The sequence below is a fragment of the Geotrypetes seraphini genome, chromosome 7 (assembly GCF_902459505.1).
Source record: "Geotrypetes seraphini chromosome 7, aGeoSer1.1, whole genome shotgun sequence".
Classification (NCBI taxonomy): domain Eukaryota; kingdom Metazoa; phylum Chordata; class Amphibia; order Gymnophiona; family Dermophiidae; genus Geotrypetes; species Geotrypetes seraphini.
This window is the reverse complement of record NC_047090.1, coordinates 174,198,943-174,215,711: the sequence shown is the minus strand read 5'-3', so window position 1 is coordinate 174,215,711 and position 16,769 is coordinate 174,198,943. Positions and strand designations below refer to the sequence as shown.

At 42.9% G+C, this 16,769-nt stretch overlaps 1 protein-coding gene across 2 annotated transcripts in view; it reads left to right on the top strand.

The window, feature by feature from the left end:
- The window catches only part of CHGA (chromogranin A), a 140,505-nt gene extending 125,125 nt beyond the window's left edge, over nucleotides 1-15,380 (top strand). For both annotated transcript variants that reach the window (XM_033953112.1, XM_033953111.1), the window contains exons 6-8: nucleotides 4,393-4,911; nucleotides 6,494-6,957; nucleotides 14,868-15,380. In XM_033953112.1, coding sequence (XP_033809003.1) covers nucleotides 4,393-4,911; nucleotides 6,494-6,957; nucleotides 14,868-14,951 — 1,067 coding nt within the window. In that variant the 3' untranslated portion in view covers nucleotides 14,952-15,380. The remainder of the gene's footprint in view (nucleotides 1-4,392; nucleotides 4,912-6,493; nucleotides 6,958-14,867) is intronic.
- Nucleotides 15,381-16,769: the final 1,389 nt, after the last annotated feature.

Genomic DNA, 16,769 nt, shown 5'->3' with positions numbered 1-16,769 from the left:
GTGTTTTTCTATGCCTGGTAGAGGTGGTTTGGATGAGGCGGTCGTTTAGGTAGGTTGGGCTGTCTCCATTTATAGTTTTAAATAGTATACAGTAGAATTTAAATTGTATTCTTTCCTGGATTGGAAGCCAATGAGAATTGATGAATGCCTCAGTAATGTGGTCATGTTTCTTCAATGAGTAGACGAGTCTCAGAGCTGTATTCTGAATTGTCTGTAGTTGTTTAATCATTATTGCAGGGGAGGTAGAGGATGTTGCAATAGTCTAGGATTAGAGATTGTACTAGGAGCTGAAATTGTGTTTTTTCAAAGAATTTTCGGACTTGTCTAAGGTTTCTCATAACTGCGAAAGATTTCTGTATTGTTTTGTTAATTTGTGGTTGCATGGTGCAGCCTCTGTCAGTAGTCATACCTAGAAGTTTTAGGGTGGTTTGCAAAGGGTAGTTGATAAGAGTTGATTTCTAATTTGGTTATGGTTGGGATTTTGTTATTTTCTAGGAGGATGAATTTAGTTTTGTCTGGGTTGAGTTTCAGTTTGTGGTCTTCCATCCAAGTCATAACTGTAGCTAGAGTTGTGTGTAGTGTGTCTGACATTAAGAGCATTGGTTGGTCGAAAGGAATGAGGATCATCAGCATAGCTATAAGAGGATAGGCCTTGTTTGTTCAGGTAAACGCCAAGAGAGGCCGTATATAGGTTGAAGAGAGTAGGGGACAGTGGGGACCCTTGTGGAACGCCGCAGGGGTTGGACCAAGGTTTGGATTTTTCTTTGTCTGATTTTACTTTGTATGTTCTGGATTTTAAGAAACCTTCAAACCATGAGTATACTTTATCTGAGATGCCTGTTGAGTCCAAGATTTGCAGTAGGATGTTATGGTCTACCAGGTCAAATGCTGCCGTCACAGCGGAACTTATCTGTGTGTTTATCCATGCGATGATGAAGGTCATAAAATGACAGAAACACAAGACAGTTCTTCCATAGTCAATTAAGTGCAATTCAGGCTTTTCACAGTCTCTGAAAACTGGCAATATTCACCATGCTTAGAATGATCAAAATGTGCTGACACGGATCCAGCTTCCTGAAGAGATTCTTACAAACGTATGGTGGGAAGAAATCTCTGTTTCCAGTACATCCTGAACATATTTCACTTCATTCATTTTTGATTATATGATTTAATGTAAATAAATGGAATAATTATTTGTCACCTGCATATATGTATAAGTGTTTAAATACCCCCCCCCCGAAAGAAATCTATACAAACAAATATAATGCAAAATATGCTTGGCATATTTTCCCTTTTTGGTTTTAAAAAGCAAGCACCTTGCTATGGGAGCAACTTTGTATTTAAATTTTCCGTGTAAGTGTCTGGTTAAGTTTCAAGCCATGAGCTATATATATCTTTGTGGAACATTCAACAGCCTTAGAAATTTTTGTCAAGAAAGAAATTTCAAGAGCTATTATTAAGTAACTATCTGTGGGGTATGTACGAGGGGCCATTGAAGAGTTCTCAGTCCAACCAACAAAGTGGGGGCAGTCTCCATGAGAACTATCCACTTAGTCCAGTGATTTTCCACTTTTTTTGTTCTGTCGGGAAAATATGGAATGAAAAAAGTGGAAAATCAGTACACTAACCTCCCTTTTGCTAAAACGTGATAGCGGTTATTAGCGTAGGGAGCCGCGCTGAATGCTTTGCGCTGCTCCCGACGCTCATAGAATTCTAGACTATATTTAGTTGTATAGGGAACTCCACTAACTTGGACATGAGGATGTTACTGGCCAGACTTTACGGTAGATGTCCTGCAAACAACGGGATGGTTGGATAGGCTGGAGTGAGCTTGGACGGCAACTTCAACATTTGGAACCTAGGACAATACCAGGTGGACTTCACAGTCTATGACTGAGAAATATGAAAGAAGAGACAAGTTAATTTAATCATGTATTTTTAATCCTGGGATCCATCCCAGGATACTAAGGGAACTCAGAGAGGTTCTGGCGAGTCCTATTAAAGACTTGTTCAACAAATCTCTGGAGATGGGAGTGATTCCTGGGGATTGGAGGAGAGCGGATGTGGTCCCTATTCATAAAAGTGGTCACAGGGATGAAGCAGGAAACTACAGGCCGGTGAGCCTCACTTCAGTTGTTGGAAAAATAATGGAAGTGTTGCTGAAAGAAAGGATAGTGTATTTCCTTGAATCTAATGGGTTACAGGATCCGAGGCAACATGGCTTTACAAAAGGTAAATCGTGCCAAACGAACCTGATTGAATTTTTTGATTGGGTGACCAGAGAGCTGGATCAAGGACATATGCTAGATGTAATTTACTTGGATTTCAGCAAAGCCTTTGATACAGTTCCTCATAGGAGGCTGTTGAACAAACTTGAAGGGCTGAAGTTAGGACCCAAAGTGGTGAACTGGGTCAGAAACTGGCTATCGGACAGACGCCAGAGGGTGGTGGTTAATGGAAGTCGCTCGAAGGAAGGAAAGGTGACTAGTGGAGTCCCTCAGGGTTCGGTGCTGGGGCCAATCCTGTTCAATATGTATGTAAGTGACATTGCTGAAGGGCTAGAAGGAAAAGTGTGCCTTTTTGCAGATGATACCAAGATTTGTAACAGAGTAGACACCGAAGAGGGAGTGGAAAATATGAAAAAGGATCTGCAAAAGTTAGAGGAATGGTCTAATGCCTGGCAACTAAAATTCAATGCAAAGAAATGCAGAGTAATGCATTTGGGGATTAATAATAGGAAGGAACCGTATATGCTGGGAGGAGAGAAGCTGATATGCACGGACGGAGAGAGGGACCTTGGGGTGATAGTGTCCGAAGATCTAAAGGCGAAAAAACAGTGTGACAAGGCAGTGGCTGCTGCCAGAAGGATTCTGGGCTGTATAAAGAGAGGCGTAGTCAGTAGAAGGAAGAAGGTGTTGATGCCCCTGTACAGGTCATTGGTGAGGCCCCACTTGGAGTATTGTGTTCAGTTTTGGAGACCGTATCTGGCGAAAGACATAAGAAGACTTGAGGCGGTCCAGAGGAGGGCGACGAAAATGATAGGAGGCTTGCGCCAGAAGAAGTATGAGGAGAGACTGGAAGACCTGAATATGTATACCCTAGAGGAAAGGAGAGACAGGGGAGATATGATTCAGACGTTCAAATACTTAAAGGGTATTAACGTAGAACAAAATCTTTTCCAGAGAAAGGAAAATGGTAAAACCAGAGGACATAATTTGAGGTTGAGGGGTGGTAGATTCAGGGGCAATGTTAGGAAATTCTACTTTACGGAGAGGGTGGTGGATGCCTGGAATGCGCTCCCGAGAGAGGTGGTGGAGAGTAAAACTGTGACTGAGTTCAAAGAAGCGTGGGATGAACACAGAAGATTTAGAATCAGAAAATAATATTAAATATTGAACTAGGCCAGTTACTGGGCAGACTTGCACGGTCTGTGTCTGTATATGGCCGTTTGGTGGAGGATGGGCTGGGGAGGGCTTCAATGGCTGGGAGGGTGTAGATGGGCTGGAGTAAGTCTTAACAGAGATTTTGGCAGTTGGAACTCAAGCACAGTACCGGGTAAAGCTTTGGATTCTCGCCCAGAAATAGCTAAGAAGAAAAAAAAAAAAAAAATTTAAATTGAATCAGGTTGGGCAGACTGGATGGACCATTCGGGTCTTTATCTGCCGTCATCTACTATGTTACTATGTTACTATGTTACTATGTTAATGGGTATAACTAATGGGCAGACTGGATGGACCGTTCAGGTCTTTATCTGCTGTCATTTACTATTTTACTACGTTACCTGGCAGAAATCCAAAGAGTAGAAACATTCCAGAGCTGAGATTGTGATGTCATAATGCATCATTCCAGCAATGCCCCAAGAGCCAACCTCAGCAGTGATGTCACAATGGCTTGATTTGATGGCAACTTCAGCATTTGGAACCTAGGACAATACCAGGTGGACTTCACAGTCTATGACCCAGAAATATCAAAGAAGAGACAAGTTAATTTAATCATGTATTTTTAATGTGTATAACTAATGGGCAGACTGGATGGACAGTCCAGGTCTTTATCTGCCGTCATTTACTGTGTTACTCCAGTTCAGTCAGAACAAACACTAAAATTCTGGTTCTATGAACTTCCATTCACAGTTAACCAACGAAGGAAGTTTTCATTTTCTAAAAAGCAACAGGCAAATGTGGCAATTTTTGCTTATTTATGAAGCACTCCCCCCTCCCTCCCACCTTCCACATGTTTTGCCTTTTGAAAGAAAGACAAGAACCTACAGGTCCAGACTGAACTCAACTGTTTATGAGAGTCCTTCATAATTAGCTGTTATGTATTTACAGATCAAAAGGGGTTTACACTTTTATCATGAATCATTGCCTAAAGGTATCCATTTTTCCTCAACAGATAAATCAGGAGAAGTACATAGTGAAGAAAATACTTTCATGGAAGCAGGCAAAGAGAAGAATGAACAGAACAGTGAAAAAGATACTTCGGACGAGAAAGCGAGGAAAAGTTTAGAAGAGAAGGAACCATTAGACCATGAATCCAACCTTGAAGAGGGGGGTGATGACAAACAAGAGGGGGAAGAGCTTGAGCATAATGATATTGATGACGTGGAAGAAATGGAGAAGAGAAATGACGGCTTAGATAACCATATTGCAGATGATTTTGATGAATATGAGCTACCGAAAAAGAAAAGCGAAGAGAGTGAAGTTCGGCCAGAAGACAGTAATGCAAACCTAGAGCTTGAAGAAGATGTTACCGAAAAGTATTTTGAAGAGAAGAAGAAGGAAGCAGAGAAATCGAGCAAAGAACAAGATAATAATGATAACACCTTTGACAAAGAGAGTCACATGGAAAGGGAGAAAAGTTCTAGCCACAATGAAGATGAAGAGGAGGAAGAGGAGACCGAAGAAGAAGAGAGTATGTGTGATAACTAATAAGACAAAATATCCATGGTTGGGTTTCATCATTTATGGAAGTATTCTATATTCTATTCCATTGACATTTTAACATTACATTTAGATATACTTTAAGGGCCAGATTCTGTAATTGGCTCTTAAACTTAGGCTCCTGTCAAATGTCAATCACTCTTAAGTGTCCACTTTGCGTTGTCTAATTTAAAACTTAGGCACCTGTAATGTAGGCCAAGGTTTTAAAGGCCTACATTATAAGCGCCTGTCCTTTATAGAATTGTGCCTAGTGGCAGTGGCGTAGTGAGTGTAGGTGGCACCTGGGGTGGTGGTGCCCTTCCCCTGCCCTCTTCTCCGCTCCTTCCCGACCCTTCCTGCCACGTGCACACCCCCTTCCCTTCCCCTGTACCTTTTTCGTTTTCCAAGCAAGAGTAACAGCAAGAACTTGCTGCCCACGTCATGTTGGCTATCCCTCCGATGTCACTTCCTAGGCGCGGGGCCTAGAAGTGATGTCAGAGAGGTGACACCAATGCAGACAGCAAATTCGTAATGCTGCTCGTGCAGGAAAAAATTAAAGAGGTACGAAAGGAGGGGAGGGGCACATGTGTGCGACAGGGGGGGTTGGGAAGGAGGGGGCAGAGGGTGACGGGACTAAATCGCGCGAGACAACGGCGCGCTGACAACTGAGCGCAAGGTTGACGGTGCGCCGAAGAAAAGCACTATTTTAAAGGGCTCCAACGGGGGGTGTGGAGGGGGAACCCCCCCCACTTTACTTAACAGACATTGCGCTGGCGTTATGGAGGGTTTGGGGGGTTGTAACCCCCCACATTATACTTAAAACTGAACTTTTTCCCTAAAAACAGGCAAAAAGTTCGGTTTCAAGTATAATGAGGGGGGTTACAACCCCCCAAACCCCCCACAACGCCAGCGCAATGTCTGTTAAGTAAAATAGGGGGGTTCCCCACCAACACCCCCCGTCGGAACCCTTTAAAATAGTGCTTTTCTTCGGTGCGCCGTCAGCCTTGCGCTCAGTTTTCTGCGCGCTGTTGTCTCACGCGATTTTGTCTATGAACTGGGGCGGGGAGGAGGACGGGTACCTGCGCCCTTTACAGATCCCCTACACAGGTGCCTAGTTTTGCCTAAGTTACTCTCAACATGTCTACTTTGGTATTAGGCACTACTAGGCACCATGCGATAGGTGTCTATAGCCCAATTAATTATTTTTTTTTCAATTATGAGCTTGTTAAAGTTCATAATTGAAGCCAATTTACTAATTAATATAGGCGCTTAACTTTAGGCACCCTTTATAGAATTTGCCCCTTAATGGTCAAAGTAGACATGTTTTGTGATCTATCTGACATCATGTCTATAAGTTCTACTGTAGATTCCTTAAAAAAGTAACCGATGTATATATTATTTACAGTAAAAAAGATCTAATGACAATTGTAAGCCTTTATCTCAAACTTCTAATAATGTAATTTTTAATAATGTTACGTTTGGGAAAAATCCTGTATTCTGATAACGGAACATGTTTTAGTGTGGTAATGCATTTCTAATTTGATCTAACCATCCTAAAAATTAATTTTCCCTAGATTCAATAAATAGTTCAGAGAATCAAGATGCTTTGGGCGTTGATAGGGACAAGAAGAATTCTGAAGACAAGAGTAACTCTTCTGAAAACCAAGGAAAGAACTCTCATTCTAAGGATGAGGAAATAATAGAAAGAGGAGGCAAGTCCCATGAAAAGGAAACAGAGGAAGAATCCTCAAGGGAAATGGAGGACGCCAAGAGATGGAACAAAATGGATGAATTAGCCAAGCAGTTGACATCAAGTAAACGAATGGAGGAACGCGAAAGCCAGGAGGATCCAGATCGATCCATGAAGATACCATTTAAGACCCATAAATATGACTTTCAGAGCCAGGAAAGTGATACCAAGCACTCAGGGCAACACCACTCAAAGGAGGACAGTAGGGAAAAAGGCCGTCAACTTCCCGTCAGACTGGATCCTGAAGAGAAGAAGGAAGAAGAAGGAAGTGCTAACAGAAGAACAGAGGTTGGTATTATCTGTTTGCCTGCATGGTACGGAGTACCAAACCTATGTAGTAGACTCCGATAAGAAGCAATAGTGACTGTTAAGTCTGTCCTTGGGAGCAAATCAATGGCTTTACTTGAATTAATCAAAAAACAGATGTGTCAGGCATTAAAACACATTGTACTCTCTACTTAGTGGACGAGATTTCTCACATGAGAAATATGGTATGAGACAACCAAAAAAACTCTGTGGAGTGACGATGTTCCTAAATGGACTTTATTTGAAAGTATCAAAGTTCCAAAGGTACACTGAAATCATCCACATAAAATAATTCCATCCACATAAAAGTAAATCATCCACATAAGAGCCCTGAAGAAGATTTTTTTGTCGAAACGCGGACCGTGTTGGGTCCTGTATCCCTAGCAGTCTAGGTCCTTTAAGGCTCTTATGTGGATGATTTACTTTTATGTGGATGGAATTATTTTATGTGGATGATTTTAGTGTACCTTTGGAATTTCGACACTTTCAAATAAAGTCCATTTAGGAACATCGTCACTCCAGAGTTTTTTTTTGGTTTTCTCTGGACTTTCTTTGTGGATATTTTGGGGTCAAGTCCTTTTGTTTTTTATATGGTATGAGACACCACTCCTGTGACAGAGCGCCAGCGAGGTGTTAGCATAATAGCGGGAATCCTATCAAGAAAACACCAAGAGTTGGGCACTAGGAACAGGTGTATATGACATGAATTCCAGCATCTAAGCGCTTATGTGTGCCATAGATGTGTAAATGCCAATAGTCTCGCAATGTGCTATTATATAAAACAGCACCTAACTGCAATGGTGTGTAGTTTGCAGTTTGGTGTACACATGGGTGGAGTTTGGGTGAAATGTAGGCAGCCCTTGTGAATTGGGACTGTTGAAACAACCGTCACGTCTACAATCCGGTCGGGTTTTCAAGACATCCACACTGAATATGCAGAGTTAAATTTGCATGCATTGGCTCCATTCTATTCAAATCTAACTCGCACAAATTCATTGTGGGTATTCTGAAAATGTATCTGGGTGTCCCGAGGACTGAGCAGAGAACCCCTGCTAAAACCTGTTAGGTGAGCACCGACCCTATCCAGCCCATTGAATGAAACCTGGTTCTGAGCGAACTTAATGTACTTGTGCCAGGGTGGCATTGTTGAGAATGCGTTGAAAACCCTCAGCTCAATGTGTGGCAGCGGCTAAGAAAGCAAATGGAATGTTAGGAATTATCGGGAAAGGAATGGAAAACAAAGATGGAAATGTTATACTGCCCTTGTATCGCTCTATGGTACGGCCGCAACTTGAATACTGCGTGCCACTTTGTAAGGAACTGGTCAACTTTTTGGGGTAAGAACAAGCTCTACAGGAGGGACGGACTGCACCTGAGCACGACAGGAACAAGAATGCTGGCAAATAACGTCAAGAGCACAATAGACAAGGCTTTAAACTGAGGAGAGGGGGAAAGCTGACAGTCGATCTGGTGTCGACGCTTCAGGAAGGAATATCAAGGGAAGACACTGAAAGGGAAAAATGCAAAGTAGGCCTCCAAGGCAAGCGGGAAAATTGCGAAAAAGAACTCAAAGACGACCTACAGGAGTTCAAGGAACAAGTGAAATTAGAGAGCGAAAAGAAGGAAAAACAGCAGGAACTAAAAGGACATGCAGAAATGAGGAAGACAGCTGAGGACAAAGAAATCACACCATGGGAAGGGGACGAACAAAATGGGACTCAGGGGCTGGCACCCCAAGAAGGGGACGACAAGAGAATCAACCCACAAGGAAGAATAACAGGGAAAGTAAAAAACCAAAACTTAAATTGCTTGTACGCCAATGCAAGGAGTCTACGGACCAAAATGGGAGAGCTGGAAGTCATGGCCAACAAAGAGGACCTAGACATAATTGGAATCACAGAAACATGGTGGTCTGAGGACAACAAATGGGACGTAATACTACCAGGTTATAAACTCTATAGGAAAGACAGGACATGTAAGAAGGGAGGAGGAATAGCGCTATACATAAAGGACTCCATTCACTCGACCAGGATGGATACGGCAACAAGGGCAGAAGGTTTGGAATCGCTATGGGTTAAGTTACCAGGAAGAAAGGGAGCCGACACAAAATTGGGACTTTATTATCGCCCACCTGGACAGCCAGAAACAAGTGACAATGACCTAGAAGCAGAATTGAGGCAGGAATGCAAAAGCGGAAGGGTGACGGTTATGGGAGACTTCAACCACCCTGGGATAGACTGGAGCATTGGACACTCCAGCAGCGCGAGGGAAACAAAGTTCCTGGAGGCTGTGAGGGATTGCTTCTTGGAGCAGCTGGTCCAGGAACCGACACGAGGAGATACCACTCTTGACCTAATCCTCAACGGTCTAGGGGGCCCCGCAAAGGAGGTGGTAGTAGTAGGGCCACTAGGAAACAGTGATCACAACATGATCCAGTACAAACTAGAAATGGGAACATCAAAAGTGAAGAGAACCACAGCGATGGCACTCAACTTCAGAAAAGGGAACTACGAAGCTATGAGGAAAATGGTGAGACATAAACTCAGAAACAGCTCACGGAAGATGGAGACCGTAGAGAAAGCCTGGTCCCTACTCAAGAACACGGTGCAAAAAGCACAAAACATGTACATCCCTAGGTTTAGGAAAGGGCGCAAACAGAACCAAACAAAAAACAAGGTGTGGATAACAAAGGAAGTGAAGAAGGCGATAAGCGACAAGAGATCATCATTCAGAAAATGGAAAAAGGACCAAACTGAGGAAACACAAAGGAAGGAACACAAAAAACACCAGAAAGAGTGCCACCGAGTGGTTAGGGAAGCAAAAAGAGAATACGAAGAGAAGCTGGCTGGGGAGGCGAGAAACTTCAAACCGTTCTTTAGGTACGTGAAGGGGAGGCAACCGGCAAGGGAGGAAGTGGGACCGTTGGATGATGGAACCAGAAAGGGAGTGGTAAGAGAGGAAAAAGAGGTAGCAGACAGGTTAAACAAGTTTTTCTCGTCGGTCTTCACGAGCGAGGACACATCCAATGTACCAGAACCTGAGGAGATTATAAGTGGGGATCTAGATGAAAAGCTGGAGCAAATAGAAGTAAGCCATGAGGACGTCCTACGACAGATAGATAGATTAAAAAGCGACAAATCACCGGGCCCGGATGGAATCCACCCAAGGGTACTAAAAGAACTGAGAAAGGAAATAGCGGAAACACTCCAGCAAATATGTAATCTATCATTGAAAACTGGGGAGATCCCGGAGGACTGGAAAATAGCAAATGTCACGCCTATCTTTAAGAAAGGATCAAGAGGAGACCCGGGAAACTACAGGCCGGTGAGCTTGACTTCGGTTCCGGGTAAGATGATGGAAGCACTTATTAAGGACAGCATCTGCGAGCACATGGAAAAAAATGGGCAGCTGAGGGAGAGCCAACATGGCTTCTGCAAGGGAAGGTCTTGCCTCACAAACTTACTACATTTCTTTGAGGGAATAAACAGCCAGATAGACAAAGGGGAACCCATAGACATAATTTACCTCGACTTCCAAAAAGCTTTCGACAAGGTACCCCACGAACGGCTGCTTAGGAAGCTGTGGAACCACGGAGTGGAGGGGGATGTATACCGATGGATTAAACACTGGTTGGCGGGCAGAAAACAGAGGGTTGGAGTGAAGGGCCAATACTCAGACTGGCAACGGGTCACGAGCGGAGTTCCGCAGGGGTCGGTGTTGGGACCGCTCCTGTTCAATATATTTATAGACGATCTGGAGACAGGGACGAAATGTGAGGTTATCAAATTTGCAGATGACACCAAACTCTGCAGCAGGGTTAGAACCACGGAAGACTGTGAAAACCTGCAAAGGGACCTAACGAAGCTGGAAGAGTGGGTCAAAAAGTGGCAGATGCGTTTTAATATAGAGAAATGCAAGGTCATGCATGTTGGGAAAAAGAACCCGATGTTCAGCTATACAATGGGGGGAACATTGCTAGATGTGAGTACCCTTGAAAGAGACCTGGGTGTGCTGGTGGATACAACAATGAAAGCATCAGCACAATGCGCAACAGCCTCAAAGAAAGCAAACAGAATGCTGGGTATCATCAAGAAGGGTATCACGACCAGGACAAAGGAAGTCATCATGCCACTGTACCGTGCAATGGTGCGCCCACATTTGGAGTACTGTGTCCAGTATTGGTCGCCGTACCTCAAGAAGGACATAGCATTGCTTGAGGGGGTCCAGAGAAGAGCGACGAAAATGGTAAGAGGTATGGAAAACCTTTCATATGCCGACAGGCTAGAAAAGCTGGGGCTGTTCTCCCTGGAAAAGAGGAGACTTAGAGGAGACATGATACAAACTTTCAAGATCCTGAAAGGCATAGATAGGGTAGACAGGGACAGATTCTTCAGACTGTGGGGAACAACAAGTACAAGGGGGCACTCGGAGAAACTGAAAGGGGATAGGTTTAGAACCAATGCCAGGAAGTTCTTCTTCACCCAGAGAGTGGTGGACACATGGAACGCACTCCCGGAGGTAGTGGTGGGGCAGAAGACACTACAGGGATTCAAAGAAGGTTTGGATAAATTCTTGAAGGAAAAGGGGATTGAGGGATACAGATAGAAGTAAGGATAGGTTTTTTTAGGGCAGGGAACACTTGACAGGTCATGGACCTGATGGGCCGCCGCGGGTGCGGACCGCTGGGTGCGATGGACCTCTGGTCTGATCCCGGTGGAGGCAACTTCTTATGTTCTTATGTTCTTATGTTCTGGTCACCGTATCTCAAAAAAGATATAGCAGAATTGGAAAAGGTACAGAGAAGGGTGACAAAAACGATAAAAGGTTTGGGACAACTTCCCTATGAGGAGAGGCTAAAGTGGCTAAGGTTCTTCAGCCTGGAGAAGAGACAGCTCAGGGGTCATATGATAGAGGTCTATAAAATACTGAGTGGAGTGGAAAGGGTAGATGTGAATCCCTTGTTCACTCTTTCCAAAAATACTAGGACAAGGGGCATTGCGATGAAGCTTCTAAGTAGTAGATTTAAACCAAACTGGAGAAAATATTTATTCACACAACGTGTAATTAAACTCTGAAATTCGTTTTCAGAGAATGTGGTGAAATCAGTTAGCTTAGCGGGGTTTAAAAAAGGCATGGATAATTTCCTAGAAGAGAAATCCATAGGCCATTATTGAGATGGCTTGAGGGAAACCCACTGCTTATTCCTAGGATAAGCAGCATAAAATCTGTTTTAGTATTAGGGATCTGGCCAGGTACTTGGGATCTGGGTTGGTCTCTGGTCTTGATGGACCTTCAGTCTGTCCCAGTATGGCAATTATTATATTCTTAAGGTAGCGTACAGAAGGAAAAATAGGACTCTCTATTGTTGCTCCTTTTGATTATGCTTTTTGGAAATCTGCTATTCAGTTGCATACAATATTTTACTAGCTTGGCTTTTGTATTACTAAGGATACCACTCAGATAGAAACATGATGGCAAATAAAGGCCAAATGGCCCATCTAGTCTGCCCATCCACAGTAATCATTATCTCTTCCTCTCTCTAAGAGATCCCAGGCCTTCTTGAATTCAGACCTAGTCTCTGTCTCCACCACTTCTTCCGGGAGACTATCCCACGCATCTACTACCCAGATTACTCCTGAGCCTATCACCTCTTAACTTCATCCGTTGCCCTCTCATTGCAGAGTTTCTTTTCAAATATAAGAGACTCGACTCATGAGCATTTACATTACGTAGGTATTTGAATGTCTCTTATCATATTTCCCCTCTCCCTATTGGCTGAGGCTCTTAACATTTGCATCCCCTCTTCCTATAGGCTAAGGCTCTGTGCACCTGCATTGTGAGGTCATAGAGCTGCCCATCCACAGTAACCATTATCTCTTTCTCTCTCCGAGAGATCCCACGTGCCTATCCCAGGCCTTCTTGAATTCAGACACAGTCTCTGCTTCTACCACCTCTTCTGGGAGACTGTTCCATGCATCGACCACCCTTTCCGTAAAAAAGTATTTCCTCAGATTACTCCGGAGCCTATCACCTCTTAACTTCATCCTATGCCCTCTCATTGCAGAGTTTCCTTTCAAATGAAAGAGACTCGACTCATGTGCATTTACATTACGTAGGTATTTAAACATCTCTATCATATCTCCCCTATCCCGCCTTTCCTCCAAAGTATACAGATTGAGATCTTTAAGTCTGTCCCCAAATGCCTTATGATGAAGACCACACACCATTTTAGTAGCCTTCCTCTGGACCGACACAATCCTTTTTATATCTTTTTGAAGGTGCAGCCTCCAGAGTCTTATACAGGGGCATCAATACCTCCTTTTCCCTACTGTCTTGTAAAGTGTCCCCATGAACTTTTGTGCACTGGTATCCAGACCTTTCTGGTTTCATTTGTTGAGTCTTGAGGCAGGCGAAACACAAGAGCTGAGTTGAGTTCGACTAATAAAAGTGTTTTGGTTTTTTTTAACTTGAGTTGAAATTGGTTTTGCCCTCCTGAGTATTGATTGAGAGGGGTCTCCTCTTCCTTTTATTTATTTATTTTGCTTCCATTCAGATTAGAAGGAAACCATTTTTGGCTCCACATCCCAGATTCTTAATCCAGCTTTAGATGTTTTCAGCATGATTAGAGATGTTAAAAATTGAGCACTTTAGCTTAGATTAGTGCTTTTCAACCTTTTCCCAGAGATTCACCTACTGTATATAGTTGCATATAATAGGTCTCCAATGAATGTAAACGTATCTCATGCATATTCATTCTGGTCATCCTGAATGCCTGACTGGCTAGGTGTATCTCCAGGAGAAGGTCGAGAAGCAGTGGCTTGGTTCAGGTTGAGTATGATGACGTTCCTCATTTCACCGCTTTTCAAATCAGCTTTTCCAACCCTGTCCCATTAGGCAACGCCTAAAGGCTCTTATAATTACTTAAAAATAATGCATTTAGAACAGAAATAGACCCCAGGGAAGGCTTTTCTCCAGCTCTGGAGGTAGTGTATGAAATATGGCGCACTCACATTTTAACAGAAGCTGAAAGACACTGTAACAGCTTGTGATGCTTTTCGAAATTGGTCTTGGAAACTCAGGTTTGGGTATTATGGGTTATTTTCATGATTAAGCAAGGGCTCTGTCCATATGTAGAGAGAGATTTATGTACATTCACACAGCATTTCAACACACAGGTCCCCGATTCTGTAAAAGGCACCTACCTATCTAGGAACCCTACTTAATTTTTTTTAATTGGCACCATTAAAAACTGTATAAAAAAACAATTAAAAAAATTACCCTACCCCCTCTTTTTTTACGAAGTTGCATTAAGCTTTTTTATCGCTGGCTGCGGTGGTATTAGCTTCGAGACTCATAGGAATTCTATGAGTATCGGAGTTAATACCGCTGTGGCAGGTGATAAAAAAAACCTAATGCAGCTTCGTAACAGGAGCCCTTAATTAGCCAGTAGGTGCCTACCACCTCATGATAAGTGTCTACACCAAGGTGCCTACATGGAAAATAGGCATGGTTAGAAGCTTAGGTGAGGATTGAGTTAGGTGCTGGTAGGCGTCTATCTTAGCGCCTAAGTCAAGGGTATGAGTCTACAAATGATGCCCAACTTTGATTGGCATGCGGAAAGTACCACTTTGCTAGGTGCTTACCAAGATAGGCAACATTTACAGAATCTGGCCTACACTGTCTACATGACCCATTCAACTCATGATGCACCAAGCCGATGGACTCGGATGAGACATGCCCAGACCTTCCCAATACCCATGGGTAGGGTGTGAGGTAGGAATCCTTTACACTTCCAGTATGGTTATACAAATCTAGGGTAGACCATGAAACTTAAACATGAGGCGAACTCATACAATAAGATATTAACACCTGTTCTATTTATTTATTTATAGGACCAAGACTCTGAAAGCCTTGCAGCAATAGAAGCAGAGCTGGAAAAAGTAGCCCACAAGCTACATGAGCTCCGGAGCGGATGAAGCTGCCAGTCTAGCTCCAGTACCTTTTTTAAACACTACATAGCCTGTTATTTACAGATAAGCGAAACCGATGCATTGCACTTAGGAAGCCATTAGCACTAGATCATTGTTCTCTCCTCACTCCTTCTGTATGTCTGTGGTTCACTTGCTTTATAATTTTGTGTATTTTTCATGAAGAGATTAAGACTCTCTTCTGCGTTTCAGATTACTGTATCCCGACAATGTCTCTATTTTCTTTATTAGATCTATATTTATGGTATATATATATTTTTTATTACAGCTTCCTAGAATGCTTAATTTCCACTTATAGATTCATTGGATAAAACTGCAATACATTATTATCTTTTGACTAAAACTGAGATCTCTGGACTGTAAAATATTCTACATAAAAGATTTATCTAAGGAAATAAAAGAGCATGCTGATTTGTATTTTTTTTCTTTTTTTTCCAATTCTGTCTCCAGCACTAAGGATTCCTTTTTACGAAGCTGCGCTAGCGACTTTTAATCACGCGCTACCCCCACGCTAGCCGAAAAACTACCGCCTGCTCAAGAGGAGGCGGTAGCGGCTAGCGCGTCCGGCGGTTTAGCGTGCGCTATTACGTGCGTTAAACCGCTACTGCGGCTTCGTAAAAGGAGCCCTAAATTGAAACAGATTGGCTCAGGCTTGTTTATATCGTTTGTCCACTGGCCTGGAAGTTGTATCTGTAATTTTCATTGACTTCATAACGGGTCTTGGCTTTAGACACATCTTCAATTTTAGTTTTGTCATCTACCGTTTACAAAAAAATGTTGCAACTGATCATTTATGGTTGTAGGGTACACAGAGGAGCAGGTCTGATAGCCGAGATTTCAACCACTTGGATTGGGTGGCCAATTACACACACACACACGCCGTTTGGAGGAGGATGGGCAGGGGAGGGCTTCAATGGCTGGGAGGGTGGGCAGGGGAGGGCTTCAATGGCTGGGAGGGTGTAGATGGGCTGGAGTAAGTCTTAACAGAGATTTCGGCAGTTGGAACCCAAGCATAGTACCGGGTAAAGCTTTGGATTCTCGCCCAGAAATAGCTAAGAAGAAAAAAAAAAAAAATTTAAATTGAATCAGGTTGGGCAGACTGGATGGACCATTCGGGTCTTTATCTGCCGTCATCTACTATGTTACCTTGGGGCTCCTTTCACTAAGGTGCGTTAGGGCCTTCACGTGCGGAATAGCGCATGCGAAATTGCTCCGTGCGCTAGACCTTAATGCCAGCATGTGATGTAACACACTTCAAGCTGTCTCGGTATCCGCTGTTAAAGATTCCACAGTGATATATTCTAAAATAGAATCTATGGAAAATATGAATAGAGCGAAAAATCTCCGCCTAGTCAATTTTCCAGTAACTCATTTATTGTCACCTGAAATTTTATTAAGGAAGATTTTTAAAGAAGTGCTGGGATTGGCTAATGCGGAGAATTTTCCAATAAATAACTTATTACATTCCTCAAAAAAAAAAAAAAATAGAATCTGCCCAGGAGGTGGACCAGTTGGTCACGACAGACGTAAATTTGACTGAATTTTTGGAAGATACTCAGGATGTGATCCAGAGTCGGTCCACCCTGGTGATAACATGCATGAGTGAGATAGATAAGATGTTAATAATGAAACTTTATTTTAAAAACAGGTTAATGAAATTTTGTGGAGATCTGGTTAGGATTTTTCCAGATGTCTCTAGAGCCACTCAATTAAGAAGGAAAGAGTTTCTGAAGTTAAAGGTTAGAGTTTTGGCTCTAGAGGCATCTTTTTACCTGAAATTTCCTTGAAAATGTTTGGTAAAGTTGC